This window comes from Gavia stellata, chromosome 24 (genome assembly GCF_030936135.1).
Source record: "Gavia stellata isolate bGavSte3 chromosome 24, bGavSte3.hap2, whole genome shotgun sequence".
NCBI lineage: Eukaryota > Metazoa > Chordata > Aves > Gaviiformes > Gaviidae > Gavia > Gavia stellata.
In genome coordinates this window covers 12,739,166-12,755,384 of record NC_082617.1, presented here as the reverse complement: position 1 = coordinate 12,755,384, position 16,219 = coordinate 12,739,166, and the positions used below count along the sequence as shown (strand labels likewise).

Below are 16,219 nucleotides of genomic sequence, written 5' to 3'. Positions count from 1 at the left end.
GGGGGAGGAAGGGCAAGCGGTGGAAGCCAGGGCGGGGGTTACGAGCGCGCTCCTACCCGGCCAGCGCCCCGGCTCCGCCGCCGCCCGGCTCCCGCTGCGGCCCCGAGCCAGGCGCGGCGCGGCACTGCGCAGGCGGCGGGCGGTAACGGCGACCGCGCTCCTGGGACATGTAGTCCCTTGGCCGGGGCCGGGCGGAGCGGGGGCCGACGGCGGAGCGAAGCTCCGCCGTCGGCCCCCGCTCCGCCCGGCCCCGGCCCATGCCTCCCCATCAGGCGATGGAGCACCCCCCCGCCGCCAAAACCCAGCGCTGCGCTCCTATCCTCCTCATTCCTCCCCCCCACTACACGTATTTTATCTTTAAACAGCCCGTTTTTCACATTTTCGGAGGAAGGCGAGCAGCAGCTCAGCTCCAAGGGGAGGGTTTGGAGGGGAGCACGATGCTGAGGATGGAGGGTCTTTTGAGGTGGGCTTGGTTGGGTCGCGTCTGGGGGGGAACTGGGGGTTGCGCCAGCTCTTCGTGCCGTGTTAAAATCAACCCCTGTTGCAGAGGTGATTTAGGCAGCCGGCACTTATCTCTAGGACATCTCTATACGGTGCGTTTCACCTCCAGCTGCTCTACCAACGGGTAAGATCCGCAAGTGTCGGCCATTACGGCGGGTCCAAAAGCACGGCGAAGGCTGTTGACAGGCGGGTACGGCAAGTGCGAAAGCGCGGCTCCGTATGAAGCAACCTACCCTAGATATTGGCAATTGCTTCATCATAAACAGCAACATTCGTAACCTCCGCCTAAGACACAATGAATGCAATACAGTCACAGAATGATTTTCACTTTGCCCGTCATACAGCTCTCGCTGACACGCGACAGGGCCTGGTACAAGCGTACAATTGAAAAACAAGAGCCTCAGACTGACAGAAGAACACGGTAAGGTCACAGTGCGATTGATCCGCAGGGACGGGGATAGAGTCCAAAACCACAGCTCCCAACATGTGGGATCGCTCCTTATAACACGCTGAAGTCAAATATTATGCCCAGTAGAAATACCAGGCAAAACTAAAGAGTAGAACATAATTTATTACATGAAAATTTGTCCCAGCAGAGGATTTAAGAAGGCTGTTCTCTGAGGGAAAAGAAAAAAGACAGTTGGAGACACGTAAGCACCGTTTGCAGTCTGTCGGTACTGCACAGCTCCCTTGGAGAGGGATGCCCAGTCACAGTACACAACGTCAGCAATGGTCCGAGGCTCCTCACGTCACCCAGCCCTGCGAACCCTCCAGGGCGGATGAGCTCCCAGGCACCCCGTGAAGAAGGGCACAGTATCCAGGCTTGATGGTAGTTTCAGCGGGAAAGGGACACCTCCTGAGCCACCACAGCCGCCTGCTTTTTATGACCAAGTTATCTGCAAAGCTCTTCCCAACAGGCAACTCAAAACAAAAACCAAACATTTACACTTCGTATCTCTCGCTCTCCAAAATATCGTCTATGTATGCCTTTTCCTTAACTGACACAGTTACTGCCCTGAATTCTCTTCCCTGAGAATGTCTTATGTAATTGAATTTTTAATGTACAAATAACATTTTAGAAACAACTATGGCAAACTGAAACATAACAAAAAATGTTCATCAAGCCCAAACACACAAGACACCAGCAAACTGTTACGTCCGGCACCATACAGCCAGCTGCCGTACTGTATTCCCAACAGTAGCACAGAATACCACCTCTATCTCCCACAGCACTTCCCCCAGAGAACTGAGGAAAATGAGCCCAGGGCCTAGAAGTATGAAACTGCCCCGTCCCCCGCCTTGTCTGCACAAGGTCTCCTAATAAGAAATAAAATGCTTACATTATTTACAGTTCTCGGGACACCTAGCTACACTAGGAGATAATTCTCTTCCAAGGACTACGCTCAGTAATTTGCGTCGGACACCTCAGGATTTTAAAAGGAGAATATCAGATCAATGTGAATACAATGCAGATATAATTCAATGAAAAAAACAAAACCCACAAACAGATATAAAGGATGCAACATATACTTCAAAATAGGAAGAACAGTATCAAGATCAAAATGGCATTTCCAGATGTATGTTGAGCAACAGTGAAGTCTTTTGACAATGTCTCACTTCATAATCATAAGAAACCCCGGCAGCTGGGCCAGGCCCCACTGGCACGAGAGGCAACTTTTAAAAAGTCATTTACACTCACAAGATGCTGCCTGAACACAGCGGTGTCGCTCTCTATTTGTAACCACTTTTTTATACTACAACTACCTGACATTATTTTTGTTAGATTTCAGATCTGGTATCATCCAAAGGCGAATGATCAACTTTTAATTTCTCACGTCACTCTTCAACCACTTCAAACTTTCATTTTTAATTCGGAGTTCTGTAGTTGTAACTTTTCCTTTAAAATGTGATTTTAAATATAAGCAGGTAGATCACATACATATGCATGATCCAGACACGTAAGCCAACGGATGGCAGAGATGCAGCCAGACCTGTTACCTACATAACGTAGAGGTGACCTGGGTGGATCTACACTCCCAAGGACTGTGCCTTTGCCCTTCGGGGGAGCTTCCCAACCCAAGAAGCCAAGGGGCTGATGTAACATTGTGTAGTGGGTTACAGCTGAGTGACGACATGGTGACTCAGTGTCCAGACATCACGGTTCAGAGGTTCAGGAGGTGGGAAGTGCCCTCCTTGAGAGACCCGCTCGCTCTCCAGCTGGGGCGGTGCGAAGCACAGTGCACCTGCCCCCAGACAGGCCCCGCATGGGGTCCGCGCCCCGAGCCGCATGTGGAGAACCCGCGTCTCCTCAGGACTGGCCGCCGCATCAGCACCTTGTCCCCTGCACTTCCGCGGCTGCTCGGGGACAGGGGCTAACGGGTGTCTGTCCGCGGGCTCAGGAGGCCCCGCTGGGCCAGGCCCTACTCGGCTGCAGAGGGATGTGTCCACCCAGCCAGGGCCAGGCCCCGGTCCCGGGGCCGCCGCAGGGCCCTGCCTCACCGTACCTCCCTCACGGGGTCCCGGCGGCCCTGGGGGCGACGCTAGGGCCGGGGGCGCTGCCAGGGCCGCTGCGGACGCCCCGGGGCGGGAGGCGTCGCGGGCGCGCGGGCCGCCAGGGCCGACCCCCCGCCACCGCGGGCTCCGGCCCACCCGGGGTCGGTAACCATGGAAACTTCCAGAATGTCCCCCCGTCCCCTGGCCTGGCCTGGCCCGGCCTCGCCATGACGGCCGCCCCCAGCCAATGGGCTCCCTCCGCTTGGCTCACGCTTCGCTGTTGATAGGTCCGCGACGCCGGCGGGGTGAACCAATGGGGTGGCGGGAGGGGGGCGCGCCAGGCATGTCAGAGGGACCGCCTGATTCTCGCCAATCAAGGAAGGCCAGCTTAGTAGCAGCCAACCAATGGAGAGGCTCCAGCGAGGGCGCTGCAGCCAATGGCGAGCCTCCACGAAGGAGTAACAGAAGGTATATAAGGGCCGGCGGCGCGGCCTGGGCGTTCAGCAGCAGCTGGGGGCGCGGCGGTTCGGCGGTGACGGTAAGGGCGGCGGTGCGGGCCTGGGGCGGCCCGCGGGGCCTGGCGCGGCCCGGGTGGGGCGGCGCTGCCGGCCGCGCACGTGGCGCCTCCATTTTGTGACCGGCGGCTTCTCGGCAGGGTGACGCGGGCGAGCGGTCGGCATGAGGCACCTTCTGTTGGCGCTGCTGCTGCTGGGCGCCGCGCGGGCGGAGGACGAGGAGAAGAAGGAGGACGTGGGCACGGTGGTGGGCATCGACCTCGGCACCACCTACTCCTGGTGCGTGGGGAACGGGCCCGGGGCGGGGGGGGGGGGGGCGGCTGGGCCTGTGGGCCCCCGGGGAGCGCTGGGCCTCGGGGCGGGGGGAAGCGGGCCGTGGGGCCCCGGGGGGAGGCGCGGAAGGGGGGGTGCAGGCCCCGGCGCCGCCTGACTGCTCCGCTGCCGCGCAGCGTGGGCGTCTTCAAGAATGGCCGCGTGGAAATCATCGCCAACGACCAGGGGAACCGCATCACGCCGTCCTACGTGGCGTTCACGCCCGAGGGGGAGCGCTTGATCGGGGACGCCGCCAAGAACCAGCTTACGTCCAACCCCGAGAACACCGTGTTTGATGCCAAGCGGCTCATCGGCCGCACCTGGAACGACCCTTCTGTGCAGCAGGACATCAAGTACCTGCCCTTCAAGGTGCGCCCCGAGCGCGGAGGGGGATGGCGGGAGGGGGCCCTGCATGTCCGGACGGAAGAGGCTACTGACTCATGGTGGCCTTCTGAGCAGCCCTGCAGTTCCCTTGCCCTCCTGAGAGGGTTGGGGTGCAGCGATGTGGCTATGGTGTACAGACAATGGTTCCTTCTGTTAGCTAGTGTTCAAATGATATCTCTAATAGGGGCTTCGCTTAATCCTCAGAGAGAAAGAAATGCTCAGATAAGTGGGAATAATTCTATGAACTGTTGGAATGGAACAGTATATGTTGTTCTTTTCAGGTTGTTGAAAAGAAAGCCAAGCCCCATATTCAAGTTGATGTTGGAGGTGGACAGACAAAAACATTTGCTCCTGAAGAAATTTCTGCTATGGTCTTGACAAAGATGAAGGAAACTGCAGAGGCTTACTTGGGGAAGAAAGTAAGTTCATGAGTGCTACTAGTAAGAACTTAAAGTGGCAGCTTTACAAAGCTAAAGACGGGTGGGCTAGATCTGTGGACTAACCTCCCAATCTGCAATCCTAAACTCTGGTTGGTGCTGCTGGCCCCTTAGGCAGCCCAGTTGAATGGGCTCAACTGATGGTGGGTTTTTACCTCTTTTTAAAAGACAATGACCTACTTGTTACCGGCATTGCTATAGTTATTTACAAGCCTTTTCTCATTTCTGTAATAAAATTGTATCTCTTGCACCTTATTCAGGTTACCCATGCTGTTGTTACTGTGCCAGCCTACTTCAATGATGCTCAGCGTCAGGCTACGAAAGATGCTGGTACTATTGCTGGGTTGAATGTGATGAGGATTATTAATGAGCCGTAAGTAGCTATCCTGCTAATCTATCCTGCCAGCTGGGAAGGGGGGTGGTAGTCCCAGTTTTCTGAATGGGCTGTTCCCTATACAGAACGGCTGCTGCCATCGCTTATGGATTGGATAAGAGAGAGGGTGAGAAGAACATCCTCGTCTTTGACTTGGGTGGTGGGACTTTTGACGTCTCCCTCCTCACAATTGACAATGGAGTCTTCGAAGTTGTGGCTACTAATGGCGACACTCACCTGGGTGGAGAAGACTTTGACCAACGTGTTATGGAACACTTCATCAAACTCTACAAGAAGAAGACTGGAAAAGATGTCAGGAAGGATAACAGAGCTGTGCAGAAGTTAAGACGGGAAGTGGAGAAAGCAAAGCGAGCCTTGTCATCTCAGCACCAGGCTAGGATTGAAATAGAATCCTTCTTTGAAGGAGAGGATTTCTCGGAGACGCTTACTCGAGCCAAGTTTGAGGAGCTGAACATGGTAAGTTTAGAAAGGTAAAGTTACATTGCCTCACCTCTAGATTGGAGACTTGTGAACGTGCGGTATTTCACACTGTGACATGGCACTTTGGGGTATAAATAACTTCCTGCTTGTGCTAAAAAGCAGGCAGCTGCTCCTTGCTGGGGTAGCTGGGGCTGTGTGTATGTTAATGACAGCTGAGGTCTCATCAAGGCTGGTTATAAGCCAGTTGATGTTCCTCCTCTATAGTGGTTGTCCTTTGTACCCTAAGGCCACATAATTCAGAGGCTAGGCATGTGGGAATAGCCTTACAGTCCTGGGTTTTTTCTTGTCGTCCTAGGACTTGTTCCGTTCCACTATGAAACCTGTTCAGAAAGTTCTAGAAGATTCTGACCTAAAGAAGTCTGACATTGATGAGATTGTTCTTGTTGGTGGCTCTACTCGCATCCCCAAAATACAGCAACTAGTTAAAGAGTTCTTCAATGGGAAAGAGCCTTCTCGTGGCATTAATCCAGACGAGGCCGTAGCCTATGGTGCGGCTGTCCAGGCTGGCGTTCTCTCTGGGGACCAAGATACAGGTAAGGACACCTTTGCTGTCACTTCAAGAGAGTGTTGACTCTGAATAGTGGACATTAGTTACTGACAAATGTAGCAGAACTTCTTTTCCAGCCCTTCAGAAGTTTTGTGCTTCAGGATCCTGTTTGCAGTGATGGGATGTTGTGTTCCTTTCAGGTTAAGGTCATGTCAGTCTTACCCTTGATCTATATTACAGGTGACTTGGTGTTGCTTGATGTCTGTCCTCTGACACTCGGCATTGAGACTGTCGGAGGTGTAATGACTAAACTGATTCCAAGAAATACTGTTGTTCCCACAAAGAAGTCTCAGATCTTCTCCACGGCTTCTGACAATCAGCCAACTGTGACAATCAAGGTCTATGAAGGTAAGTGTCACCTGTGGTGGACCATGTTGACAGCTGGAATCTGTAGGACTTTAATACTTGCTACTGTCTCACCACAAAGGCTGTAGCTATTTCTAGGTGGTTGTGGAAATCTTGTGGAGGAGAGCTTGGTAACAGTGCTAGCTCTCTGAAGCCACTCTGATTAGGCTTCTTGACCTGCATCAAAAGCGTGCTACTAGAATTTCTTCCAAATCTCTCTTTTCCCATGGTTCTACTCTGAATTGCTCCTCAGAGCAAGAGGTGTGATACTGTAGAGGTGTCTAGACATAATGTCAGGTTGAAATTAAAACCTTACCTTTAAAAAGTGTGTAGCTTGTGGTTTCACAAAGTACAAGCCACAGCTGGGAAAGAAAGAAACCATATCTAATTGTGTCTTCTAGGTGAGCGTCCCCTCACCAAGGATAATCATCTTCTGGGAACTTTTGATCTGACTGGAATCCCTCCTGCCCCTCGTGGTGTCCCCCAGATTGAAGTTACCTTTGAAATAGATGTGAATGGAATCCTGCGTGTCACAGCTGAAGACAAGGGCACTGGGAACAAAAACAAGATCACAATTACAAATGACCAGAATCGGCTGACACCGGAAGAAATTGAGAGGATGGTTAACGATGCTGAGAAGTTTGCGGAGGAAGACAAGAAGCTTAAAGAACGCATTGATGCCCGGAATGAGCTGGAAAGCTATGCCTATTCTCTGAAGAATCAGATTGGGGACAAAGAGAAGCTGGGTGGTAAGCTGTCATCTGAAGACAAAGAAACAATAGAGAAAGCGGTAGAGGAAAAGATTGAGTGGCTCGAAAGCCATCAAGATGCAGACATTGAAGACTTCAAAGCAAAAAAGAAGGAGCTGGAGGAAGTTGTTCAGCCAATTGTTAGCAAGCTCTATGGCAGTGCAGGCCCTCCCCCTGGTGAAGAGGAAGCAGCAGAGAAGGATGAGTTGTAGATACTGGCATCTCCAAATGTTGTGTGTGTATATATTGGACTCAGGAACACTTGTTTAAAATATTGAACTCTTAAATTGGAATGTAACTTTGAATCTTCACTCGTGAGTGGAGCTGGAAACGCTAGCCCAAAGTGGCTGTATACTGCTTTTCGTTAGCAGTTGCTCGATGTCTGGGGAGGGAAGGGTAGCAGGGGGGGAGTGTAAATGCGACATGGGTTTAGAAGTATTGGCAGTGGAGGCGTTCTATTTAACAACTTGGTCATGTGAATTTGGTGTAGAACTTTTCTACCTGAAGTGACCACAATAAATTTGTTATTTACACTGGACTTTGTTCTAGCTTGTGTTTTCCATTAGCTAGTTCTAAACCAGGATATGGATTATGCCTGAACCCAGAAATCCAGATCACCCCTTGCTGTGCTTACCCTGTCAAGGTAAGCCTTTTATGGGATCATGTGAACTCCAACAGCCCTAGCCTCAGGTTGGTGCTGACACTGACTTCTTGTGCTTGAGTTTCTCTCTGCTTCAGGGAGCGCAGGGAGGTCTGATGGAATGTGACCTCAGCCTGCTTGGTGCTGAAGAATGGCTTTGCCCCCTCCCCTGTTGCTGTGCTCATGCAGTCTAGTCCAGGCGTGGGGAACAGGGGCTGCAAAGATCTCCAGAAGATTGGCATCTATTGCCCTTGGTCAGATAGGGACTCCTGAGAAGCACTGTGCCCTGTTCCTGAAGTGTCCTGGTGTACTTTAACCTCACTACAGTTCCATGATCTAATGGATCCTTATAAGGGAGGGGGTGGTCTCTCCTTGCTTGTGCCACTTCCCTAGAACCTATTTTTAGGAGCTTTATTAGAGTCTCAGATGAGAAAACAAGTTTTCTAAAGGCTGAAAACTAATCTACACCTAAAATGTTCTTTAAAAAAAAAGCTGAATTAAAACTTAGTTTTTGTTTAACAGTGCTCCTTATCTCATCTGTGGGATTAGGTAAGAAATTGAACTGAGTGCAGAAGGAGTTTTTGTGGTGCCTGCTTTAATATCTCCTTAAAACCACTTGGTACTTTACTTTTTTCCCTGGTGTGGCAGACATTTTTTTTCTGGCTTTTATTCAATTAACTCATTTTCAAAATCATAAAAGCTAAAACTCGAATCATCCCTCCAAAAAACTTTGCTTCCAGGTAACACAGTGGCTTTGCAGCTAGAAGTGTTTCCATAACCAACAGCATCTGAGGTTTCTTCCAGGGGAAAGTTGTCCAGACATAATGTAAACCATTCCAGGCCCTCCCCTTCCAGCAACCTACAGTCAAGTGCCTTCTGCAGCCACCTGCCCCAGGGAATGCTGTACCTCCTGTCAGCAGGACTGTGTACAGAGAAAGCCCCTCACCTCAGGGGTGCATTTGAGTAAGAACTTCTTTATTGGAAAGAAATTGGATTAATCCAACAGTACTATGGCACTGTGCAGGACCACAGCCATGCTATTCAATAAGACTGACAACACAGTCCCTGTATATTTGCCCCTGTGTGTCCATCCCACCAAATATTAACAGTAGATGCACAACTGTGTCTTCAGCGCACCCCTCATCCTCGGAGCTCTTCTGGAGAGGGTCAGCTTTGTCACCTGCTGACACAGTCAACTCTTTCCCAGCTTTGTCTTCCCCCATGACAGCTCCTGTGTCTCTGCTCTTTCCAGCCTGCCAGGGAACAACGCACATGGCATGGTCCAGCCTTCCCGCAGGCAGAGGGGAATCAAACTGTAGGAGCATCCACTGCTGCTTCTCTGCGGTGCAAAGATATGCATTCATGTCTTTAAATGTAGCTTCACAGGCTTAAAAAGCATTAATTAAAAATTCATTAATTAGACTAATTTTCAACATCATAGAGCATTTAGTCTTGTACTAGTGCAACTTCCAGTACAGTGATACTGACTACTAGGGAGATGAAGCCTAGGAACTGAGGGGCTAATGCATTTTCCACCAGACTGGCGTTTACCATTACACAGCTGAGGGAAGTCTCCCTACCTGTGTGATACTTGTATGTAGTATCTAGTGTCCCCTCTGGACCTATTCCACCAAAAATGTACAAGTGGTCTTTGAACACAGCTGATGAGTGGGATGCCCGTCCTCCCGGGATGTCACCGGTGGCTGGTATCTTAACCCATCTCATGTCATCTGTTGGAGAAAAAGAACATGTCTGTAGTTATGCATTATAAAAAACCCTCAAGTTTTGTTGTTTTAATCAAATAGGGGAGTATTTAAAGCACGTAAGACTGATCTTTTAGAAAAAAGGTTCCCCAAAATCAAAACTCATCACACAACAGCTATTGCTCTGCAATACCTATATCCATACTTACTTATATCAATGCAGAACAGATCATTGTAAAAAATATCTCCAGCTAAACCTCCATGGATGAAGAGTTTGGTCCCGATTGCAACCACAACGTGTCCATGCCGAGGAGAGGGGGGATCACCGTGAGTATCTGGCTGGGACCAGGTCAAGGTGGCTAAAAATGGGAGTACAGGTGCATTAGGAAGAAAACTCTGGAAGCTCTACAAACCAGAGCCCTGCTGGGGCTTCCTGAGGAAGCACTTCCAGCAGAGTCAGAGAAGAGTTAATGCCGTATCATAAAGCAGGCAAGCCCTGTGCTGGAGCTCCGTGTGCTGTTTGGGTCACCCGGTAGCAGGACAGGTGAATTCAAACTGGAAAGCAAACCCTTTCTGGTGCACACAGGGCCACAGGAATGAATGGGACAACCCTGACAGTACATGAGCAGCACAGGACGATGCTGCCACGGAAAGGAATCAGCTGTTGGGCAGATGTGACAAATCACTCCCATCTCCCACCACGTTCCTCATCCCAGAGCTTTACGCTGCTGTTTTGGGCCAAATTCCCAGTGACTACATAAAGATAAGTGCGTGTCAACAGCGAGGAACATCCACCCATCCATTTAAACTCGTAGCCAAAGCAGGGGCCCAATGTTTCCACATCTTGGATTGGATCTGAAACGCAGACCTTCTGTTCAACAGAGGATGGATTCCACCACTTGGCATAATGGCCCTTTATGTGTCCAGAGGTACCTGTGTCAAACACGTGAAGCCGCTGGTCTGTAACGGGTTCTGCTCCTTTATCTCCCCCTCCAAACACATAGAGACAGTCTCCTATAGCTGCTGAGGAGGTGTGAAACGTCCTCGGCAGTGGCTGTGCACCACTCACTTCAGGAGTCTCCCAGGTTCCTATTTCTAATTAAGACATTTGATTAACAAAGTAATCAACGTGGTAACAGAAAACACGCTCCGCTCCCCCTCCCAAGTAACAGCCACCATGAAGGAGCCCGAGAGCGGCGGTGCGGCTGGCCCTGTCCCGCATGCCCACGACTCCCACAGCTCTGTACCTCGGAGCCGGCTCCGGGCCCCACACCCGCTCCCGGGGCACGGCGGGGCGAGTGCGGAGACCGAATTTCGAGGGGAGCCCCGGGTGACTGAGCCGTCCCTTGGCGGGCCGGCGGTTCGGGGCCCGGTACGCCGGGTCCTCGGGCACTCACCCGGGTCCAGCACCTGGACGCAGCTCCGGTTGCCCGCCGGGTGGGCGCCGCCGAAGACCCAGAGGCGCGGGGGGACGGCGGCGGGCAGGAAGGTGGCGTGCTCGTAGCGCGGCCGCAGCCCGCTCCAGCCGGCCGCGGCCCAGCGGTGCGAGCCTGTGGGCACCGGAGAGCGCGGTCGGCAGCGGCCCGGCGGCCCCGCGCCCCCCCCCGCTCCCCCGCCCGCCCGGCCCGGCCCGGCCCGGCCCTCACCCAGCTCCACGAAGTGGGCATCCGCGAAGGCGCCGGCGGGGTCGGCGCCACCCAGGAGGAGGACGCGCCCGGGCCCGCCGCCCGGCAAGAAGAGGCAGCCGTGGCCTACGCGCCCGCGGGGCCGGTCACCGCGCGGCGACAGCCGGTACCTGCGGGAAGCGAGGGGCAGCGCTCAACCGCCGCGGGCCGGGCCGGACCGGACCGGGCCGGACTGGGCCGACGGTCCCCCCCGCCCCACTCACCACTTGGCCGGCTGCGGGCGGCGCCCCGGCTCCAGCAGCGGCAGCGCCCGCGGCCCCATGGCGGGCCGGGCCGGGCCGGGCCGGGCCGCTCGGGGCTCAGCGGAGGGCAGCCCCGGCCGGAAGTGGCTGCGCCTTCCGGCCCGCGCCCGCCGGAAGTGCCCTGGGCTTCCGCTGGCGTCAGCGGCCCGCGCCGCTCCCCGGAAGTGCCGGGCTCCGCTTCCGGCCCCGAGCCGCCGTTCCAAGATGGCGCCGCTGGACCTGGACAAGTACGTGGAGATCGCGCGGCTCTGCAAGTACCTGCCCGAGAACGACCTCAAGGTGCGGCCGCGGCGGGCGGGCGGGCGGGGACGGGGCGGGGGGGCCGAGGGCCCGGTGCCGGCGCTGACCCGCTGTTCTCCCGCAGCGCCTCTGCGACTATGTGTGCGACCTGCTGCTGGAGGAGTCCAACGTCCAGCCCGTCTCTACGCCCGTCACCGTCTGCGGGGACATCCACGGGCAGGTAACGGGCGGGCGGCCCCGCCGCCAGGCCGCCCTGCACCGCCGACCCGGCCCGGCCTGGCCCGGCCCTGCCCTGCGGGGCCCGGCCCAGCGCCCGGTGCCGTGCAGCGCAGCCCCCGGTGCCGGTGCCCGCCGGCGGGCGCAGCCCTCACGCGTCTGCTTCTCTCCGCAGTTCTATGACCTGTGCGAGCTGTTCCGGACCGGCGGGCAGGTCCCCGACACCAACTACATCTTCATGGTACGTGCCCGCTGGGCTCGCCCGTATCTCTCGGCAGGTGTTCAAAAAAGGAGTTTAAATTTTAAATCCTGATACGCTTGTTGAGTTTCAGACCTTGCCTGCGAGTGTTGCGTTTGCTTTTGCTGTATGCCTACTGCCGACGGGTTTTATTTTGTTGAGTAAAGTACGAGTGACGTGGCGTAAAGCGACACTGGAGGAGAGGAGCGCGATGCCTGTCAAGCAGAGCTGTGCTGGCGGGGCGGCAGCACCCCGCCTTAGCGAGGGGTGTCCTGAGGGGCCGTCGGGTTGTGCGTCAGGGCAGCGCGGGATGAGTGCGGTGGCCAGTTGAAAGCTGAAACTCCGAGTGAGCAAAGAAAGTGTTCTCATAGATCCCAGCAGATCCTTCCTGCCTTCCCTTCAGCGTTAGGTTTCTTTATGCACTGTGAGAAATTTCGAATGGATGTATCACTTTGCATTTTTACGTTTGACTGTTTCTCCATTTACGAATATTTTTTTGACTTGCAGGGTGACTTTGTAGATAGAGGTTATTATAGTCTTGAGACTTTCACTTACCTTCTTGCACTAAAAGCTAAGTGGCCTGATCGTATCACACTGTTACGAGGCAATCATGAAAGCAGGCAGATAACACAAGTATATGGATTTTATGGTAAGTCTTTATCCAAACGATTTCTGAATGGGGGCTAACGTGTAATAAACAAGTACGGCGTCTTTCCCTTGGGAAACCTGTTTTGAATACAGCGCTACCGGGGCTTTCCTGGGACTGGATGGGAAGCGGGCTCAGCAGAACTTGAATGTTACCATTCGTTAACGTGACCATTGTGTTCGTGAAGTAGAACGTGTTTTAGTCAAGATCTCGCTGCTCTGTTCCTCCAGCATCTGGGGTTTCTGTTTGTTTTTTGGTGCTACATTCAATTTTAGAGACAAAGAAAGAGTATGTATTTATACAGAATGTGCTTTGGTATCTTGTAATGGAAGGTTCCGCGCAAAGTCATGACGTTACTGTAATTCCCCTTAAGTTTCAGTATAACTAAAAATCAGTATCACATGTAGAGTTTGCAGTGGAAGTCATTTATTGTCAACAGTGAGCATCTGGGACAATGCCACTGGCAAGAAATAAGCAGCAGAACAACTGTTTGAAAAACTGAGGGAATTAAATTGTTTGCAAACGTCTTTGTTGTTGTGTGAGGCTTTGATAAAACCTGAGGAAATCCTGGAAAATATCCAACACCTGCCACAAAGAGTAATGTCTGTAACATACTTTCTTTTGGATAATGCGTCAGCAAGAGCAAGTACAAATGTTCGCGGGTCGCTTAAGAGATGTCTGCCCGTCAGGTTTATTGCCACGCTTGTGTAGCTTTAAACAAAGCCGCTGTAACTCTCATTTGTGGTAGGAATATCTTCCACTAGCCCTGGTCGGTTCACGCTTTCTGCTTCAATTCTCCTGTATAAAATTTGCTAATTTGAGCACTCGGCTGGTCTAGCCAAGGCTCAGTTCCCAGCCCTGGGACACAGCGAAAGCTGCACCAGCTGCGCTGCCTGAGACCCCATTTTCTCTGCACCGCCCAGCGTGTTGCTCAGTAAGCAAAGACCAGCAGGTACCTCAGTCCCTTCCTGCGGCTGGGCCTGGCTGGTGGTAGGACTGAGCGCTTCCCACCGACCGCTTACTGGTGCTCCTGATAGGGTTTTTATTATACGTCTGACTTTGCGAGTTCTGCTGTAAGCGTTTGCCTCTGATCTGACTGTCTGAATGCCTTCTGATCTGTTAAGAAGAAAATAATTCTCTGTTTAACAGATGAGTGCCAAACCAAATACGGAAATGCTAATGCTTGGAGATACTGTACCAAAGTCTTTGACATGCTCACAATAGCAGCTGTAAGTGTAAACACCACCTTACAAAAATACACGTAGATTGTCTAAATGTGACTGCTAGAATTAGTGGCCTTTAAGGGTCACGCCGGTAGCGTTCTGGTCTGGATTAAAATACTGGGTATTTTGTACGCGTGTCTCTCTTTCTCCAGTTAATAGATGAGCAGATTCTCTGTGTGCATGGTGGCCTCTCTCCAGACATCAAGACACTCGATCAAATTCGAACCATTGAACGTAATCAAGAAATTCCTCACAAAGGCGCCTTCTGTGACCTTGTTTGGTCCGATCCAGAAGACGTGGATACGTGGGCGATCAGTCCGCGAGGAGCAGGCTGGCTCTTTGGTGCAAAGGTGACGAATGAGGTAATGATGCCGTTGTATGCAACGTAAAGTAATTGCAGGTATGAGATAAATTGAAGCGTTCAGCTCAATTTAATATTTACCCTAGCAACGAACGGATCGAGGGCGCTGTGAGATGACGAACCTCCCTTGTAAGACCGCTGCGAGTAAGTCGTGGTGGTGAAGGTTCGCTCAAGGCAACTTGACAAAATGAGCCATTTGAACTTAAAAGCATAAATACAGCTGCCAGATGGGATAGTACTGATCTTGCTTTTCAAAAGTGTAATGCAGTGAGATTAACTGGTGTCACCAGGGTTTGTGTGGAATACTTTTCTAAGGATGTAGGCGAAGAAAAATACTGCACCATTTTTCTTGACAATTCTTGACTTAATTTTTGTTAGTTTGGAAAAGAGCGAGCAGGCCTCTCGGGGCTAACACACGCAGACCTTCCCAGGCTCCTGAACTCGCTGCGTTACGAGTGCCGGCCTCGTGCCGTGCCTTGTCTCCATGGCCGTTCCGCAGCACGTTCAGGAGGATTGAGCCTTGTGGACGGCACAGACTGGGCCCTCGCAGCTGCCACCCGTGTTTCACAGGTGCTTGTCACTGCTCAGGTCTCAAAACCCGAGTGGATTTTTCAGCGCACTGGGTGAAGAAGCTTCTCTTTAACCCCTCCATGGCGTGCGTGTGCCAGGGCTGTGGCTGGGAGGGGGCTGTTGTGTGGGCAGCGGCGTGCAGCTGCTCAGAGAAAACTGACCTTCCATTTTTCCTTTACAGTTTGTTCACATCAACAACTTAAAACTCATCTGCAGAGCGCACCAGCTGGTTCACGAAGGCTATAAATTCATGTTTGATGAGAAATTGGTAACGGTATGGTCTGCTCCAAATTACTGCTACCGCTGTGGAAATATTGCGTCAATCATGGTCTTTAAAGATGTAAATACAAGAGAACCAAAGTTATTCCGCGCAGTTCCAGATTCAGAACGTGTAATTCCTCCTAGAACAACCACACCGTATTTCCTCTGAGACCGTTCCCCGCCTGCTGTACTGTCCCCGTCCCGTGTACTGTCCCCTTACAATATACTTTTTATGGAGCACTTTGCTGCTGAAATGCTGCCTCTTGCCTTTTTTATTTTTAAATTATCTAAATTTATTGTGTATTATGATGTCTGTAGCAAGTTGGTTTTTCCCCTGCCCTCGATTTATTTGAGAGTATTTGTAACGCGTCCTTGACATTTATACTACTGCACGTAGTTGTTACGTATTTCTGGGTTTGGATGGAACGTTCTCCTTTTAACGATGGCGAGAGCCGGGAAGCAGCTCGGCCCCGGGGTGTCACTCAGCTTTTTGTTTGGTAAGTTTTAAGAAATTTCAGCAGCAAAGTTACTGCCTCGTGCGCAGGGTGGGACTGCGAGCGCCTCGTGTTGTGTACGCGCCCGCGGCGCAGCACCCAGTCCTCCTGTCACAGCTTGTTCTCGGCGGATAAAAATAAAGTGGTCCGAAGGGCTGTTCCCCCCGCCCCCTTTTTTGTTCTGTTTTCTTAGGAGTCCGGTTAAAAACACCCCCCCCGCTGCAGCCCGTGAATTTGTACATTAAAGTCGTTGTTCTCATTTTTTTCAGACACCTTGTATTCTTGATAAAGTCGTACCGCCCCTCAGACCCCCTCCGGGCTGAATAAGGCCCGGCCGAGCCCCCCCACCTCCGCCCCGGCTCCGCTCCCCCCCGGCTCCGCTCCGCCCCGGCTCCGCTCCGCCCCGGCTCCGCTCCGCCCCGGCTCCGCTCCGCCCCGGCTCCGCTCCGCCCCGGCTCCGCTCCGCCCCGGCTCCGCTCCGCCCCGCGCGCGGCGGGATCCGCTTCCGGCGGGGCGGGGGCGGCCCTTCCGGTTCCGCTTCCG

At 52.8% G+C, this 16,219-nt stretch overlaps 3 protein-coding genes across 4 annotated transcripts; 2 read left to right on the top strand and 1 right to left on the bottom strand.

The window, feature by feature from the left end:
- The first annotated feature begins 3,654 nt into the window (after nt 1-3,654).
- On the top strand, nt 3,655-7,695 carry HSPA5 (heat shock protein family A (Hsp70) member 5). The gene is made up of 8 exons (XM_059828946.1): nt 3,655-3,788; nt 3,959-4,190; nt 4,487-4,624; nt 4,903-5,015; nt 5,102-5,492; nt 5,812-6,049; nt 6,244-6,411; nt 6,810-7,695. Exons 1-8 carry the CDS (start codon nt 3,673-3,675, stop codon nt 7,367-7,369), a joined length of 1,956 nt encoding a protein of 651 aa, XP_059684929.1. The 5' UTR covers nt 3,655-3,672; the 3' UTR covers nt 7,370-7,695.
- A 1,056-nt stretch (nt 7,696-8,751) lies between these two features.
- RABEPK (Rab9 effector protein with kelch motifs) lies at nt 8,752-11,447 on the bottom strand. The gene is made up of 7 exons (XM_059828882.1): nt 11,389-11,447; nt 11,147-11,295; nt 10,898-11,050; nt 10,434-10,595; nt 9,710-9,859; nt 9,378-9,527; nt 8,752-9,136 (listed from the first exon to the last, which is right to left on the bottom strand). Exons 1-7 carry the CDS (start codon nt 11,445-11,447, stop codon nt 8,835-8,837), a joined length of 1,125 nt encoding a protein of 374 aa, XP_059684865.1. The 3' UTR covers nt 8,752-8,834.
- Nucleotides 11,448-11,621: 174 nt separating this feature from the next.
- Nucleotides 11,622-15,944, top strand: PPP6C (protein phosphatase 6 catalytic subunit). 2 transcript variants are annotated; one of them, XM_059828644.1, is made up of 7 exons: nt 11,622-11,706; nt 11,792-11,887; nt 12,059-12,124; nt 12,629-12,770; nt 13,917-13,996; nt 14,143-14,352; nt 15,103-15,944. In XM_059828644.1, exons 1-7 carry the CDS (start codon nt 11,632-11,634, stop codon nt 15,349-15,351), a joined length of 918 nt encoding a protein of 305 aa, XP_059684627.1. In that variant the 5' UTR covers nt 11,622-11,631; the 3' UTR covers nt 15,352-15,944. The 2 variants fall into 2 exon arrangements, with proteins under 2 accessions (XP_059684627.1, XP_059684628.1); XM_059828645.1 differs by lacking the exon at nt 12,059-12,124.
- The last annotated feature ends 275 nt before the right edge of the window (nt 15,945-16,219 follow it).